Here is a 16,603-nt window from a genome sequence, read left to right as displayed (position 1 = left end):
GTAGTTTCTGGTCTGCGAGATATTATTTGTTAGCCAATTGAAGCAGTGAAAACAGCTTTCCGGAATGGGACAAAACCAATCTGCGGGCAGTGGAGGCGATAAGAAGGACGATAAGGATAAGAAAAAGAAATATGAACCACCGATCCCGACGCGAGTGGGCAAAAAGAAGCGCAAGGCAAAGGGACCCGATGCGGCCCTTAAACTGCCCCAGGTTACTCCACATACGCGCTGTCGGCTGAAATTGCTGAAGCTGGAGCGCATCAAGGACTATCTGCTGATGGAGGAGGAGTTCATCCGCAACCAGGAAAGACTGAAACCACAGGAGGAGAAGATTGAGGAAGAGCGATCGAAGGTGGATGACCTGCGTGGTTCTCCGATGTCGGTTGGAACATTGGAGGAGATCATCGACGATAATCACGCTATCGTGTCAACGTCCGTGGGCAGCGAACACTACGTCAGCATCCTGTCCTTCGTGGACAAGGACCAGTTAGAACCGGGCTGCTCGGTGCTTCTAAACCACAAGGTACACGCAGTGGTCGGAGTGCTCGGAGACGATACCGACCCGATGGTGACGGTGATGAAGCTGGAGAAGGCACCACAAGAAACGTACGCCGATATTGGTGGATTAGACACACAGATACAGGAGATCAAAGAATCGGTTGAGTTGCCCCTCACGCACCCGGAATACTACGAGGAAATGGGTATCAAACCTCCGAAGGGTGTAATTCTGTACGGTCCACCGGGAACGGGTAAAACGTTGCTAGCAAAGGCCGTAGCTAATCAAACGTCCGCCACGTTCCTGCGAGTCGTAGGGTCGGAGTTGATTCAGAAATATCTCGGTGACGGTCCAAAGCTAGTGCGCGAACTGTTCCGCGTGGCCGAAGAACACGCACCGTCGATCGTGTTCATCGATGAAATCGATGCCGTCGGTACGAAACGTTACGATTCGAACTCAGGAGGCGAACGAGAAATTCAACGCACCATGCTGGAGTTGCTCAATCAGCTGGATGGTTTCGACTCACGCGGCGATGTGAAAGTAATTATGGCCACAAATCGAATCGAAACGCTCGACCCCGCACTCATCCGTCCGGGACGTATAGATCGAAAGATTGAGTTCCCATTGCCGGATGAAAAAACGAAGCGACGCATCTTTAACATCCACACTGCCCGCATGACGTTGGCCGAGGACGTGAATCTGTCGGAGTTGATCATGGCAAAGGACGATCTGTCGGGCGCGGACATTAAGGCGATCTGCACGGAGGCAGGCTTGATGGCACTACGGGAACGTCGAATGAAGGTGACCAACGAGGACTTCAAGAAGTCGAAGGAGAGTGTGCTGTACCGCAAGAAAGAGGGAACGCCAGAGGGGTTGTACATGTAAAACATAACGCGCGTAAGGCCGCTTTCGCACATCAGCTGTATTTGCGTAGGTATTCTAATAAATTGTGAAAAATTAAATAAAAGGAATCAGTTATGTATCTCGTGAAGTATGGTCATGTGGAGTTTATTTCTTTTCTTTCATTTGTGTTTGTATATGTTATATTCTAAACTGGATGAATTATCGCTCATACACACATTATATTTATAATAGGCAAGGATCCTATACGTTTTAGAAGTGCATTGTTAGACTGAGCCTTCTACAGTGTATTTTGAGTAACAATGAATCAGCCGCTCAGTCTGGAGTTCGGAGCCGTATGAAGAGTATAATTGTTACCAAATAAACTTAATTTCCATTAAAACATAGAGTAACGGAGTTTGAATAACGCTGAATAAAATATTTTTGCATTAATTTCGCAAATGATGTTGGTTTATTAAGAGCTGTAGTTGCACTTTTTTACATATAAAGTCCCTCCGGCGTTCCCTCTTTTTTGCGGTACAGCACACTTTCCTTCGACTTCTTGAAGTCCTCGTTGGTCACCTTCATTCGACGTTCCCGTAGTGCCATCAAGCCTGCCTCCGTGCAGATCGCCTTAATGTCCGCGCCCGACAGATCGTCCTTTGCCATGATCAACTCCGACAGATTCACGTCCTCGGCCAACGTCATGCGGGCAGTGTGGATGTTAAAGATGCGTCGCTTCGTTTTTTCATCCGGCAATGGGAACTCAATCTTTCGATCTATACGTCCCGGACGGATGAGTGCGGGGTCGAGCGTTTCGATTCGATTTGTGGCCATAATTACTTTCACATCGCCGCGTGAGTCGAAACCATCCAGCTGATTGAGCAACTCCAGCATGGTGCGTTGAATTTCTCGTTCGCCTCCTGAGTTCGAATCGTAGCGTTTCGTACCGACGGCATCGATTTCATCGATGAACACGATCGACGGTGCGTGTTCTTCGGCCACGCGGAACAGTTCGCGCACTAGCTTTGGACCGTCACCGAGATATTTCTGAATCAACTCCGACCCTACGACTCGCAGGAACGTGGCGGACGTTTGATTAGCTACGGCCTTTGCTAGCAACGTTTTACCCGTTCCCGGTGGACCGTACAGGATTACACCCTTCGGAGGTTTGATACCCATTTCCTCGTAGTATTCCGGGTGCGTGAGGGGCAACTCAACCGATTCTTTGATCTCCTGTATCTGTGTGTCTAATCCACCAATATCGGCGTACGTTTCTTGTGGTGCCTTCTCCAGCTTCATCACCGTCACCATCGGGTCGGTGTCGTCTCCGAGCACTCCGACCACGGCGTGTACCTTGTGGTTTAGAAGCACCGAGCAGCCCGGTTCTAACTGGTCCTTGTCCACGAAGGACAGGATGCTGACGTAGTGTTCGCTGCCCACAGACGTTGACACGATAGCGTGATTATCGTCGATGATCTCCTCCAATGTTCCTACCGACATCGGAGAACCACGCAGGTCATCCACCTTCGATCGCTCTTCCTCAATCTTCTCCTCCTGTGGTTTCAGTCTTTCCTGGTTGCGGATGAACTCCTCCTCCATCAGCAGATAGTCCTTGATGCGCTCCAGCTTCAGCAATTTCAGCCGGCAGCGCGTATGTGGAGTAACCTGGGGCAGTTTAAGGGCCGCATCGGGTCCCTTTGCCTTGCGCTTCTTTTTGCCCACTCGCGTCGGGATCGGTGGTTCATATTTCTTTTTCTTATCCTTATCGTCCTTCTTATCGCCTCCACTCCCCGCAGATTGGTTTTGTCCCATTTCGCAAGGATAAAGGAAAGTTTTGTAACAAACTGTGTTTCACCGTTTGCCAATTTCCGAACAACAACAATGAATGCGATGACCAGACAAAATAATGCTGACAGTTGTCAAAGAAATGTTTCGTTGATTTCACTGAGACTTTCGTTCAATATCCAACCGAATGCCAAACGGTAGTGAAATACGCCATTTGGTCGCACATGTTTTTGTTTACATTTTAATCGTTATAGGTGGTGTGGTTCAATAGCCGGCAGATAACTTTGTTGTGTAATTAACGTAAATTTGAGCATATTAGCTGTTAATAATGGCATTATGGAATCAAAGAAATTTAAATCCACCAGTAGTATTAAACGCTCCATGCAAAACGAAACACATCAAGGAAGGTAGTTTCTGCACAACCTGTGTGCCCGACAAACGAAGTTAGCACTTGTTTCTTCTCCATTCCAGATATTTGCACCCTTACAAAAACGAGCGAAAATATGCTAAATTATTACTCAACGCTAAGCACGTTCGAAAAAGCGGCAGCATATCATTCTCGTTTCTGCAACCGTTGGAAAAACCGTCTGCGCAACATGCACGGCTTTCAAATCATGCGTCGGCTTAATCAAATGCTGATTCGCATAAAAAATATGGATTTGGTGCGCATAATAATGGATTTCCATGGATTCCTGCCAGAGTCGAGTTACATCGAGCGGGAGATAAACCTTCCGATCCGTTCCAACCTGGAGCATCTGCTGGTAAAAATGCAGGGACTGGGCAAAATGCTGTTACGTGTCGTTTACCTTACCAAGGAAGCCGCACGCTACCATTTAAAGCAAATAGCGCAGGGTTTTCTGTTCCACATGTACTCCATGTTCCTGGGACTGATGGGTGAGCTGTGGCTGTTTGCCCGTGGTGTCTGTAAACGAACGGTGCAGTTCTATGATGAACTGTATCCGGCATTGCTTATCCTGCCCGATACCAAAAAGAAATGGTTACCGGAGGGATATGAACTACCCGCCAGTTTGGCGATCTGGCTCGGTGAGGAATATGAGCGAGAAATTCTATACAGTGGTGAAACAAATGAGGCATTAGAACTGGGATTAAATTCGAACATTTTCACCCTGCTCCAGCATCATTCCAAAGACGAGGAAGAACATTTACTGGCGCGCATGGAAAACGTAACTGGACCACCGGGTGACGATGCACAGAACCAATCATCGTTTAGTTCCGTACCGAAAGCGATGCTATTGCAAAGTTTACGTTCCGATACCGGTGAACTGATACAGAGGACGGAAAGTACCGCGGCACATGATTTCGATATCAGCCGGTTGAATCACATACGGTCAAAGTTTCACGTGCAACAGTTTCTTATACAGGAGCGAACGCAACGAGCAGACAACCCAACGCAGGCGATCACCCACGGTATATCGGAGACCCACTTTGGGGATTTCAATGTGCGGTTAATGATGAACTTTAACGAACTATCGTCTGCTGAGTTTGTAAAATACTTTAAGCAACAATTGGTACAGTTGATTAGAATGGATGATTGAATCGGCGTTCAATAAAGCTACACCATTTCGTAAACTTCAACTTGTTCATATTCTTTGTAAACTTTGATTTGCTTATTTTACTGTAGATAAATAAGTATAGCAATAACTAATAATTTGAAATGATAAAGCGTAAAAGTGAGAAAAATACATCAGCCCTGAGTATCGTCCAATACACAAACCAACTTCGTGGCACACACAAGTGACTGCGACGGGTAGTTGCGTTTCTGAAAGAGAAATCACAAACAAACAAATATAAAAAAATTAGCCTTATTGCTCTACTTAGCCTCACATTTAAAAAATGATCAACACCTACCTTTACGAATGCTTTGAAATTTTTTCCACCGTTCGACGTAACTTCCTGTCCGCTTACATCGATCGGTCGACGAGCGACTAGCTGCATGTCTACATCCAGCACCGAAATCACATGCTCCTCATTTTTTATCAATTTTTTACTATCCCTATGTATGCCGCACGGATCGTCGGTTTCGTCCAGCGGTTCATATTTAATTTGCTTTTCGTTGAATGAACGGTCGGTTTTCTCTAAGCCACACATGTTCGAGGATATCCATGCTTTTGGGGGAGGTGGTTTTATTGACTTGATGAAGTCACGGCACATTTGTCGCATCGAATTGTCGCTAGCGTTACGATTTTGTATTTCAACCGAATGGGACGCTACGATCGGGTTTTTTGCAAGATTATTGGCAAGCACATCGTTAGGAGCAGTCTGTTTCGCTTTGCGTTGGTTTGTAACACGTCGCTGCTGTGTGATGGATAATTCGTCGAAGCAGAATAAATTCTCCTCTTCGGCAGGAGTGTTTCTGCTATTCCCACCTACGACTGTGCTGGGTGTTGTTTTTTTTTCATCATTTATTTTACGTTTTTTTCGTGGCGCCAACTCATCGAATATTAGCATGTCGTCATCGTCCAGGTCCAGATTGATGGCACGGTGAGCTTTGCCTGGTTCATTACCAGGTTGGCCTGGCCGTTCCATCCGGTCGCGTTGGACGCTACGGAATCCACGTGCTTGCAAAGCTTCTGATACGACTGAATCAGGTGTGGGTTGTGTTTCAGGAATGCGCAACTCACTGCTCTGGCGCTCAGTTTCAGATTGCTTGGAATGGACCACTGGCGAATAGCTTACGCTTTCTACCGGACTGGCATTTATGCGGAGACGCTTTGGTAGATTGCTACCATCGTGCTCCTTTATTTTTTCTTGTAGCGCTTCTTGCATCCGTTTTGACTTGCGCCTTTCTTCCGGTATACTTTTGCTGAGGGATTCAACTTTTGGAACCACGAATGATGAACGGGAAGAAATACTGTTAGTCTTACAGTTCGTAAAAGTATTTCGTTGTTTAACTTCAGTATGAAGTTCCGTTTCCGGGATGGTGTGGATTTCCGTCATATTTGTATGCTTCGCATCCGTACTCTCCGACTGCTGTTCCGTGCTTTTGGCCAGCGTATCACCATCACCACTCACAGAACTGCAGCATTCCTCAACGTTGAACGCAAAGCTGTACTCCGAATTGCAGTACTTTTCCGTCGAGCAAAATATGAGCGCCAATCCGATTTCCATATCCGGCACCATGCGACGTCCGTGCGCCGCTAAGTAGTGGGACAATGTCTCGAGCGATTGAGACTGCGACTGAGTAGTGCTGGATGAATTCAGTTTAATGGTAACGACATTCGGCTTAAGAAAGCGAGATTTAAGAATTTTCTCACTCTTTGCACACAAACAAACACCACCGGCTATTTTAATAATACTCTCAAACTGGCCAAACTGGCCAGTGTTGAAAAAGATGAATTCCTTTCCCGCAAAAAGATTGCTCCGAGAAGGATTAAGGTGAAACAGTTGTGGTTCATTTCGCATGTAAGGCTCTGTGCATGCCGGTACGAAATCTTTTTCCGATGGCAGTGCTTTACCATGGGCGATACAATCCCTGTCGATGGTTTGGAAAAATTCTGGCATAACAATCGGTACCTGCCCGACCAAGCATTGGAGGAATTTCGTAGTGACGGTAATCGTGGGCATTATCAGGTGCGTTACCCCTTCGGTATAGGTGGACACTAACTCGGCTCCAATTTTGTGTAGGATCGTTTTTAGCCCTTCGTCCATTATCAGCGTTGAGGTAAGACACCGGAAATCTACCTTCTCCACCAGCCAGATACTTCCAAATCGACCGAATCGTATCTTATCTCCGGGGTTCAGTGCCGTAGCCTGCTCCTTCGAAATGGGGACAGTTTTGGCAATGTTGTCATTAACGTACGATCCGTACCGAGATCCTGTATCGGTTAGGTTTAGTACGTTCATGTACGGTTGCAACATGGCATGATTGCGACTGATCGATTCATCTCCGGTTATTATAAGATCTGTGCCAATACGGCCCACTGTATGACCGGCGGGTTGCGATACCAGGTAGTATACATGATCTGGAAGCGATAATAACTTGGTTTGGTGATTCACACGTCATGACGCTGAGTACAAGTACTTACGCGTTTTAATATTTCTTAAGTACCACATTTTTACGCACTTGTACCTAAACCTTTTTATCAAAAAAACTTTGTAGTTAGTCTACCGAAAAGCTTCGAGGCTTCTTGGATTGAAATAAATTGTAGCAATTGAACTTGTGCGCCTTTTACTCTGACAGTTGTGACAATTGGTTGGACAGGGGTTTTCATTGCAATACGGTCTGACACTCCTTCATAATAAGAAAAACAAATCATTTTCCAACAGCGCCAACTCGCATATTAGATTGCATGTAATAGTTTTTTAAATGCGTATTTAATAGTAATCGGTTCGAATATGCCGAGTTCAACAAGATAAATACCCAACTACACCTATAAACAATTTGGTATTGCAACTGTTTTCACTTGAAATTGTACGCCCGATCGGGTATTTAGCGGAATCTTTTTGCTTTACGATAGCAACCAACCCTGCATCACACATTGAGCAATAGTCGAATGTCAAACAGGTGTTTTCATGAGGTGGCGTAAAGAGCAAAAAGCTGGAAGGCAAAAGTGAATTGTTCGTGCATTGTTGGATAATTTCCGGCCAGCTGATTATGCTTGATTAGTGCATATATCTTCTGTCCATTTACTAAGTGTAAGTGTAATCGGTAGGCTCCCAGAAACTTCACGCCAAGTCGAGCAACGTGTGGTATCAGGAGACGATCGTGACAACAAAACGCGGAACGAATTACCTCAGCGTACCTCTCATTCAAGTCATATCCGATTCGAACGACGACGGTGAAACAAACATCATGCTCCGACTGGCGGTTACATCACGGCAGCTCTGCCAACAACTCATCCGGAGGGAAGTGGCAATTGGCTTACAAAGCCTGGGACATTCCTCAACCAACATTTCCGCGTTCGCCAGCGCCAGACGGATGGCACACACGCACGGGATTAACAGTGCAAGATCGTTGTCCACATCACAGCCAAAGCTGCAAAGTGAAGAGTAAGTGTGTGTGTGTGATTGCTGATTAGATTCATGTTTCGCAAACCGTATGCCTAGGGAATGCATATATTGTACTTCGATTAACCCTCGTCGTTTGGAGTTGTAATCAGCAGCACCAAACATTTGGATGGGTTGAAGTAACACTTCCTACACAAACGATTGGGGCCTTTCTTTTGGCTTACAAAAGTGAAAGTTTATTCGGAGTTTGTGAGGGATTTGTTAGTTGTTCGCGAGTACTGTCCCGAGCAACAGTTTGCTTGGGTAGCGATGCAAGAATCACCGTACAACCTACAACCTACAACCTTATCAATTTGGCCAATTTGTTACAATCGAGCTAATTTAATGAAGCAACATTTTGTTTTATTTTTAGCTGTGTATCCATTCGAAGATATCATATCAAGGAAGTAGAAGACATTATCCCACGTATACATCAACATTAGATGACCTGTACTTTGTTAGAATGATGAAGCTAAATTTTTATCAGGAGCTATATTTACTCATATGCATTATCTGTCTGCCATTGCGGTGGCAGATACTGTTGGAGTTGTGATATGTGGGTGTGTGCATCCTGCATTGTTTTTAATTGAAAGTTAAAGAGCGTCAATACAAAAGGCATCTCTATAAGCTGTACAAAAACGAGAAACAATAATGAACCCCAAATTTCTAAAGTTTCTTTTTGGTCATATAATCCTAATTGTTAATGATCATCCAAAATGTATGATCTCAACTCCAAGAAATGCAATGAAAACGAAAGACGCTCATAGAGAAATTAATTATGTTATCTCTATATTATATTTTGTAGGGTGGAAGTAACCTTCGTACGGGCGAATGGCGAACGGGTGAAGGCAAAGGGCAAGGTCGGAGACTCGCTGCTGGACGTTATAGTCAACAACAATATCGACTTTGAAGGATTCGGTGCGTGTGAAGGCACCCTAACGTGCTCCACCTGCCATCTAATCTTCGCGAAACCGGACTACGACCGGTTGCCGGAAAAGCCAAGCGACGAGGAGCTGGATATGCTGGATCTAGCCTATGAGCTGACCGACACATCGCGTCTCGGTTGCCAAATCACGCTCTCGAAAGAGCTGCAGGGGCTGGAAGTGCGCGTACCAGCCACAATCAACGATGCCCGAAGCTAAGGTTTGCAGCTTTTTGCTTCCGAGTCTTCTTCTGTGCAAATGAACAAACTCAGGAACAAACGCACACAGCTTGAGACCTTCGGCTTGGGTCGGTTTTTGTTTTTCATTTCATGCTAGTTCAAAGGCGCCTTTGCGTACCGTTTAGTCTTATTTTTCACTCGATACGTGTTCCTTCCAGTTGTAAATATGTCCAGCAATGCCAACAGTTTGACCCCCGTTCCATGTTAGATGGATAGTTTTTAAAATGTACCAAACCGATTAAATCGAGCCGTATGCGATAAATGATTCACGAGGTGCTTGATCCACGCACGCCTGGAGCATGTTTTATTCATCTTTAGTTCTGCTCATCCCATACCCGATGCAGTGTTGTTGCTTAAGATGCAGTATTTGTTAAATGTTTATTCGATCGGATGGTTTTGTGTAGAAGCGGAACAAAAAAGCTTACCAAGTGTACCGTGCACGAAAACACGAAAGAAAAAAGCAATCAAACGCGTAGAATATCTGGGAAACATGTTTCGAGCGCCATAGTAAATGGTGTTATAATGCATGCAAAAACCGATTAAATTGTGCTGTATATAAAAGATTACGCAAAAAATTACATATTACTGTGCAAAGGGATACATTTTGAAGCATTCAGCGAAATAGCTTTTATTTGGGTAGAGAAAATAAAGTTGTTAAAAATGTACGAAAAAGGAAAACTTTCAAAAGTTGTTGTGTAATATTTTCTAGTTCTTTTTTAAAGCTTAAGGATAGATTTGCTGGGTTTAATTCATTGTATGTATTTTCAATAGATCGAACGCAGGAAAAAGAAAGTTTTATTTTAAAAGTAATAAATTACTATGGAAATCTAATGAGGCATTGACGGAACAATAGCCGAACAGATAAAAAATGGGCGTGCAGCACTAGAATATGAAATATATCGCATTATTATTATTATCGATTGACATCGTAACGCGACGAATATTGGAGAGGATAGCGAAGTCCTGTACTGCACTGTACTGATCCAGCCGCGGCGGTGATGGTGTTCCTATATCCGTCAGAAAAGGTATTCTGTTGACCTGTGAGCATTTTAGAGGACTCCTGAAACAGACTAAGAACGGGGAGCGGTTGTAGCTCCGAATAAGTAAGTAAATGTGTAATAAGTAATAAGTAATAAGTAATAAGTAAGTAACATGAAAAATCTATGTCCTTCACCATTTCCAATGCAAAGCAAACTTATCTTTTAATGAAATCATTTAAAATGCACGTTTCTTCGTACTGCAACGGGGAATCATTCCATTCGCCAGCTAAATATTTATCTTGCTCTGCTAATTGCCATCTCTCACCTTGCATCAGACACGTTTAAGATTATCAGACAATCGCCAAGTAAAAGCTTCCGTTCGTACCATCTTAGATACAAAAAAAATGAAGCAAACTATTAGAAAAAAGTGTTTAGGCCTTATCCCGGTCGTTACGTTGAACAGGTCGAGAAGAGCAATCGCGTACATTATCATAACGAGTGCATTTCGTTTTCTCTTCGCCTACCACCCTATACCCATTGTATGCCAATTCGATGGACACAGGCTGCGAAATATGTGGCGCCTCGATCGTTCCGCGGCGTTGAATTGAATGTAGTGCCGTTTAATGCACGTCCGGTGCAGGAAAGTATGAAACAAAAGCAGAGTGGTGCATTCCGAAATATCCGGCAGGTCGTCAGGGTTATATTCGGACGAAAGGTAAAAGTGTACATAGAAAGATGCCGTTGATTAGCCTTATCTTCATCAGTCCATCTGACTATTTTATAATGGTGCAACCGGGTAAGTTAATGGCCGATGGGCGTTTATAATTCGGTTACTTTTCATTTGCGGTCACACTTTCTCCCATATCACGACCCGATCTTCTTGACGCGTTACCACGGATTTGATCAACTATTAAAGCCACGTAAGTTGCCCATTGAGCGGTACAGTTTTATGCGGTTAATTTTTTATGGTTTGCAATCCGTGTGCAATTTAATAAATAGTACTATTTGTTAGCCAAACTAATACACGTACATCAAGGTCGAACGTTACATTGCACCAGCTTAACGTGTAAGTTATGGAAAGTACACTATCGTACACTGCTGCACATGCACACCATATGCAATGCATTTCCAAGCCGGAAAATTTCCATTCACTTTCGCCAACGAAACCGATCAACTTCCTAATCCTTCCAAATGAAGCACTAACTCAAAACGGCAATAGGGAACAAAATCGTGGCATGTAACGGGCTAATAATCTTTCGATACGATCAGGTTGGTTACCAGCACCCGAAGACACGCGATGGACGGAACACAGATACAAATATTTAGCCTCCGATGTGCGTAAATTTAAGTTTCATGTCCTGCGGCACCAAAACGAACCAAACTGGTTGTTTCAAGGGGCCTCTTCCGAGCACCTAATATTGATGCTGTTCCAACTTTCGGTCGCCAATGCCAATGGTGGTTTGGTTTAATCGTGTCGTGCGGTTGGAAATTTAGAGAGTAAACCAAACGTCCGGACCAAACATAAGCTAGAAACAGGGCTCACCGTTGGGCGAATAGTGGTTGGTATCTCAGAAACCTCTGTTCATGATTTTCAGGGCGTTTTGAAGGGGATATGTCATCTACATATCTCCTTCGGAAAGTTCGTGTATTTTTAACAGAAAAAAACATTTAGAAATAGCATAAGCGAGGTATCAGTAAACCATATTACATGGTATTAATGGTTCGAACCGCATGTAAGGAACATAGTAAGAAGAGAAATTAACTGGCCAGGGGAAAGAACACATCGTTAGCCAGCAACGAGAAAGGTGGAAGATGCGACGCGAAAGAAGTAAACATGGTTGAATGACAAAATCCTTCCCGATCTTCACTAATCATGCTTAAACCGGCCCCTGGTACAAGCGGCTGGAACACTGGGGCAGGTGTGTATGTAGTGACGGGGAAGCGATTAACGACACTGTTGCGCATACCGTGATGGAAAGCTGTGTTTTTCAAACGTGCAAGTACGTGTCAAGGCCGTGGGATACATTTCCCTACCAATCATGCTTCAAGTTTATCTACATGAGCAGTAAATGATATACTTATACAAAAAAAATACTCCTTTTAAATATTGTGTTGAAGTAACTTAGAAAATTTGTTTTCTGGTCTCTTTGATAGTACATCTGTTTTGTGTGACAGAAAAAAAGTTCCTCAAACATGGATGACATCATAAACAATTGCTCACAGTGTTGCTTCCTTGGGTGGAAGGATGCTTCCCAAGGAGTCCAGGTTGTAACACGAAAGTAGGCTATCCGTAGTTGACGATAGGCGATAGTTTATTAGCCAAGTATGTCTCGTGTAAGTGACAACTTTCGTTCGACTGTGAAGCTGGTTTTTAAAACTGGTGGTCAAGGCCAGTCTTCCAAGCTCCGCCTGAACCACGGGCAATTGGAGTGTGCAACGTGAAAGCCTTTCTCATCACAGATATTCGTCACCTCGTTTACGAGAGGGAATGGCAGTGAGGCAAGTAGTTTCTGGGGAACATGGTGTGCGTCTATTGACCTGTGTGTGTGTTTTTTTTACTTCTTCCATTACTGCATTGGTGGGTATTTTTTAGGTATTTCGTTTGATTTACGCTTAATTTTAACACACTCCAGTACTGGGGGGTTGTTTGCGGAGGTTTGAAATGTTTGATTAGTGCAGTAAAGCCACGGTATTTAACTCAGGGTATAATATTTTTTTGATTCTAGCACTTGCTTGTTACGAAAACTCACCTAGTTGTTAAAGATATGACATAACTTATCTTTGCTTTAGTTTGCCATGGAAGGGATGGACTTTGAATTCCCCTGCTATTTGAGCTGTGTTTAGTGGCTCGTTTTACACATAATTAGGGGATGATTGCATTTTCTAGATGCTTTAGGTTTCAGAAATATCTGCTCAAAATTTCTACTCAATACACCAACAGATAACGAAGATGCCGTAGAGAATCAAAGAGTAGAATGATCACCATGCACAAACTGCGCACGTTCTAAGTTCGAGCGCATGTTTTTCTCAAAACATCGTTTCGCTTAACGGAATTCAGAATTCTTCGAATAACTGTTAAATAATGTTTTAAAAAATTTCAGCAAGTGTTTTCTACATAATTTACTAGTGCTTGTCGAGAACATTTTTAAACTGACTTCTCTTAGGTTTGTAGACTATTTATAGTTTATTTTAGTTTATTTTAGGTTTATAGTTTATTTTAGTGATTCTTTCATCTGAAGTGTTTAGAAGAAAGGCCTGCTAAGTCGTAATATTTTGTGTTAAAAAACACTACACCTTTTAAAGAATACAATTTTAAATGGAATCACTTTCCATCTAAAAAATGAGGCAACTTCTCTAGGAAAAATCTTCAAAAGTTGCAGATTTTCGAGCTTCCTTAGTGTAGATCTCTCCTTACGCATAAACTTTGGTTTGATTGGTATATTTCGAACATGCTTCTGAAAGCCAAAACGAAGAAAAAAAAATCAATAAACCCACAAATCACCTTGCAAGATCCGGCCCTGTGACCGATGATGGCACACCGGTTCATTTACGGCGAAAAAAGGTCGTTTGGTTGTGCCTCACCTTCAGAACCTCTTCTCCATATCGTCTTTTTTTACGGGATCTGTTCCGACGTTTGTTTCGCTACGGTTTGCTGCTATTATTACTAGCATCATTGTTTTTATTGGCGTTTCGTCGCGACCACCGTGGTTCGCTGTCAGTCGATCACCCAAGTCACACCGGACGGTACCGGTCCGAAAACACCCGGCAGAGATAATTGGGAAGTTTAACATGACAACAATGCTGACCATAATGATCTCCGCTTACCACGGGCCTATGAACGGCACGGCACGGTGGGAAACGATGACGGAAGATATCTTTCTCGAAGGAGGAAAATCTCTGTGGTTGGTTTACAAAATTTAGCACGAACCGAGTGCATGGAAAGTGTTCACATTCGGCTGGTTCGCGCTGTAGTAGAAGGGAAGGGGGATAGTGGGGGGTGGTGGTGAAAACAAAGCGATTTAATTTTATGTCCTCTGATAACAAGGCAAACCCGTACCGCGAGTGAGTTGAATCGCCAGAAATGCCGCCACTGCTACTAATACAGGAACGGGTAAGATCGAGCAACATACGATGCTATTCCCTTTAATCTTTACTGTGTGGAAACTACCGTCGAGCGGAAAATTGGGGTGGAGCAAGGTTAACGGGTAATTTAATTTAATTTGAATTCTTTCACTTTTTCGATCCAATAACGATCATGCTTAGGAAGTAGCGTTTTTGCAATGGGAAAGAAAAACAGTTGCAAGATGAAGAAAAACTTAAATAATGCATGTTGACGATATTGCAGGAAGCATAAATGTATGCTGCAACAACGTATGACAGTACGGAGTTGATATAGGTGCAATTTTACTGTCGTAAAATGGGCGAGTGCAATTTTATTCTATTGTCAATTTTATTTTATTACTTACTTACTTACTTACTTACTTACTTACTTACTTACTTACTTACTTACTTACTTACTTACTTACTTACTTACTTACTTACTTACTTACTTACTTACTTACTTACTTACTTACTTACTTACTTACTTACTTACTTACTTACTTACTTACTTACTTACTTACTTACTTACTTACTTACTTACTTACTTACTTACTTACTTACAGTACGTCGTACGCTGCATTTAGCATTTTCTTCGATTTTTCTGAATCACAGAAGTTTCACAACAGCGCCTCGGGAATTATTGTTTACGTTATAATTCAAAGTTACGATCTCATCGAGATAGCAAAATGCCTGTAACATCCCGAAATGACGGTCAAATCTCCGGTAAGTAGCTAATTTGTCTTCGTCGCATTTATCCTCAATCCAGCCTTATTCTCTTGCGGTTGTTTCATGGATACGCTTCTTGGACCCTCTAATGTTAGTATCAAGCTTTGGCCACCGTGTTGTTGACCGGCAAGTGTTGTTCGTAGAGAAGTTTACTCAGGCTGGAAAGTTGTAACACATCCCAGTACATTTTATAGTCAGAATCTGTGGGATATAATTGGATAAATTTTAGGCAAATTAATGATTATCCTAAAACACTGAGACTACTCTCACTAGCATTTTATTTCGGTCGCATCACAAAATTAAATCATTGATGTGAAATTCACTGTTAAACAAAAGTAAAACCTTGCGACCCACAAACAAATCGTCCCAAAATGAGGTGAAATTGCTAAGTACTCAAAGGAAATACCTGTCCAAGGCAGCCTTGACGTGGGGGCTGCTCTATACACCCAAATACCCATACACACAGAGACTTTTGCGATCGATAATTTCTTTTGCAATTACCGTTCCTGTCGCCTTATTTGAATATGGGGACGAATTTAGCATGCGGTGTCGTATGTCGAAACGCGCACGAAAGTTTGACCTGTTTCCTTTCCTTTCTTCCGACGCACTTCGACCGAAAAAAAGGGGTAATCGCATCTGGCAACATCATACCCGGTAGGTGTTCATCACCATCCGCAATGACATCAGCGCGCACGATGTCAGCAACAAATGTCGGTCGCCTGAACGAAAGGAAGAGTCAATTCTATCGGTGACTGGGTCGCCGCATACTGTCACAGTGACCCCGTGACAAATTCTCTTCTACTGTCCAATGTGTTTGATCATATTCATGCAGCATCGTCCAAAGTGTGTTACGTCTGCAATGTTGGTTAAGAAACAAATAGTAAATAGCTGCGTTGTTCTTCAACACAGCTCAAGACTCTCTCGGCAACAGACCTACAGGCTATCTGTGGCGTTTGCAGAAAGGGTGGTGTTAGGTCAGCGAACTAAAGTGAAATCGTACGCACCGAAGTTACATCCGGATGTACACGGATGGTGGCTGTGCGGCGATGATCGATTTCGATTGATTATTACATTTGGGATGCTTCTGTTTTTTTTTTCCTCTGCGGTGTACTGATCACGCCATCCGTCTACCGCAGTGTACGGAAGCAGTAAGGTAAACAAGAGAATCCAATCGAACCGGAACGTAATCGTTGCAAGAAACATCATACACCTACCCGGAGAAGGGCACATCATTTGCCGATTATTGGAGATTTTTCACTTGTTGTATTACGTTGCGTCTTCGTATGAAGTAGGATCGGAATGTGTTATGGTGTGTGATGAGGTTCCGTAAGCAGCACGATTTAATTAATTTTTCATTTAAATTGCTTCATTGATCATAGACAGTGTACATTGAGTGGTAACCATTATAACATAATATACATATAAAAACAAAAAGTTTTCTCCCCTAGATAGGATATTATCTTTTTTAGACTCGAGAAACATTTATCTGATATATCTAACCAG

At 43.2% G+C, this 16,603-nt stretch overlaps 6 protein-coding genes across 6 annotated transcripts in view; 4 read left to right on the top strand and 2 right to left on the bottom strand.

Moving 5' to 3' along the window:
• The first annotated feature begins 64 nt into the window (after positions 1-64).
• On the top strand, positions 65-1,381 carry LOC128710188 (26S proteasome regulatory subunit 4). Its single transcript, XM_053805233.1, has one exon. The coding sequence runs from the start codon at positions 65-67 to the stop codon at positions 1,379-1,381; it is 1,317 nt and encodes a 438-aa protein (XP_053661208.1).
• A 453-nt stretch (positions 1,382-1,834) lies between these two features.
• On the bottom strand, positions 1,835-3,151 carry LOC128707409 (26S proteasome regulatory subunit 4). Its single transcript, XM_053802362.1, has one exon. It carries the CDS (start codon positions 3,149-3,151, stop codon positions 1,835-1,837), a length of 1,317 nt encoding a protein of 438 aa, XP_053658337.1.
• Positions 3,152-3,452: 301 nt separating this feature from the next.
• On the top strand, positions 3,453-4,680 carry LOC128717877 (uncharacterized). The gene is made up of 2 exons (XM_053811550.1): positions 3,453-3,531; positions 3,596-4,680. The coding sequence occupies exons 1-2, from the start codon at positions 3,453-3,455 to the stop codon at positions 4,678-4,680; spliced, it is 1,164 nt and encodes a 387-aa protein (XP_053667525.1).
• A 149-nt stretch (positions 4,681-4,829) lies between these two features.
• Positions 4,830-7,198, bottom strand: LOC128717876 (nibrin-like). Its single transcript, XM_053811549.1, has 3 exons — positions 7,171-7,198; positions 4,994-7,107; positions 4,830-4,904 (listed from the first exon to the last, which is right to left on the bottom strand). Exons 1-3 carry the CDS (start codon positions 7,196-7,198, stop codon positions 4,830-4,832), a joined length of 2,217 nt encoding a protein of 738 aa, XP_053667524.1.
• Positions 7,199-7,937: 739 nt separating this feature from the next.
• LOC128707061 (adrenodoxin-like protein 2, mitochondrial) lies at positions 7,938-9,273 on the top strand. The gene is made up of 2 exons (XM_053802007.1): positions 7,938-8,134; positions 8,937-9,273. The coding sequence occupies exons 1-2, from the start codon at positions 7,938-7,940 to the stop codon at positions 9,271-9,273; spliced, it is 534 nt and encodes a 177-aa protein (XP_053657982.1).
• Positions 9,274-15,079: 5,806 nt separating this feature from the next.
• The window catches only part of LOC128717875 (cuticlin-4), a 62,596-nt gene continuing 61,072 nt past the window's right edge, over positions 15,080-16,603 (top strand). Inside the window, exon 1 of the mRNA XM_053811548.1 lies at positions 15,080-15,097. Coding sequence (XP_053667523.1) covers positions 15,080-15,097 — 18 coding nt within the window. The remainder of the gene's footprint in view (positions 15,098-16,603) is intronic.

The sequence above is a fragment of the Anopheles marshallii genome, chromosome 2, assembly GCF_943734725.1.
Source record: "Anopheles marshallii chromosome 2, idAnoMarsDA_429_01, whole genome shotgun sequence".
In the NCBI taxonomy this organism is placed as follows: domain Eukaryota; kingdom Metazoa; phylum Arthropoda; class Insecta; order Diptera; family Culicidae; genus Anopheles; species Anopheles marshallii.
This window is presented reverse-complemented; position numbering and strand designations above follow the sequence as displayed.

What these genes read in the sequence shown, in the direction of transcription:
- LOC128710188 (XM_053805233.1), top strand. Translation starts at nt 65, where the DNA reads ATGGGACAAAACCAATCTGCGGGCAGTGGAGGCGATAAGAAGGACGAT.
- LOC128707409 (XM_053802362.1), bottom strand. Translation starts at nt 3,151, where the DNA reads ATGGGACAAAACCAATCTGCGGGGAGTGGAGGCGATAAGAAGGACGAT.
- LOC128717877 (XM_053811550.1), top strand. Translation starts at nt 3,453, where the DNA reads ATGGCATTATGGAATCAAAGAAATTTAAATCCACCAGTAGTATTAAAC. An exon ending in AACGAAACACATCAAGGAAG is followed by an intron (nt 3,532 to 3,595) that starts GTAGTTTCTGCA and finishes TCTCCATTCCAG; the next exon opens with ATATTTGCACCCTTACAAAA.
- LOC128717876 (XM_053811549.1), bottom strand. Translation starts at nt 7,198, where the DNA reads ATGTGGTACTTAAGAAATATTAAAACGC. An exon ending in CTTAAGAAATATTAAAACGC is followed by an intron (nt 7,108 to 7,170) that starts GTAAGTACTTGT and finishes TATCGCTTCCAG; the next exon opens with ATCATGTATACTACCTGGTA. An exon ending in ATTTCAAAGCATTCGTAAAG is followed by an intron (nt 4,905 to 4,993) that starts GTAGGTGTTGAT and finishes TTTCTCTTTCAG; the next exon opens with AAACGCAACTACCCGTCGCA.
- LOC128707061 (XM_053802007.1), top strand. Translation starts at nt 7,938, where the DNA reads ATGCTCCGACTGGCGGTTACATCACGGCAGCTCTGCCAACAACTCATC. An exon ending in CCAAAGCTGCAAAGTGAAGA is followed by an intron (nt 8,135 to 8,936) that starts GTAAGTGTGTGT and finishes TATATTTTGTAG; the next exon opens with GGTGGAAGTAACCTTCGTAC.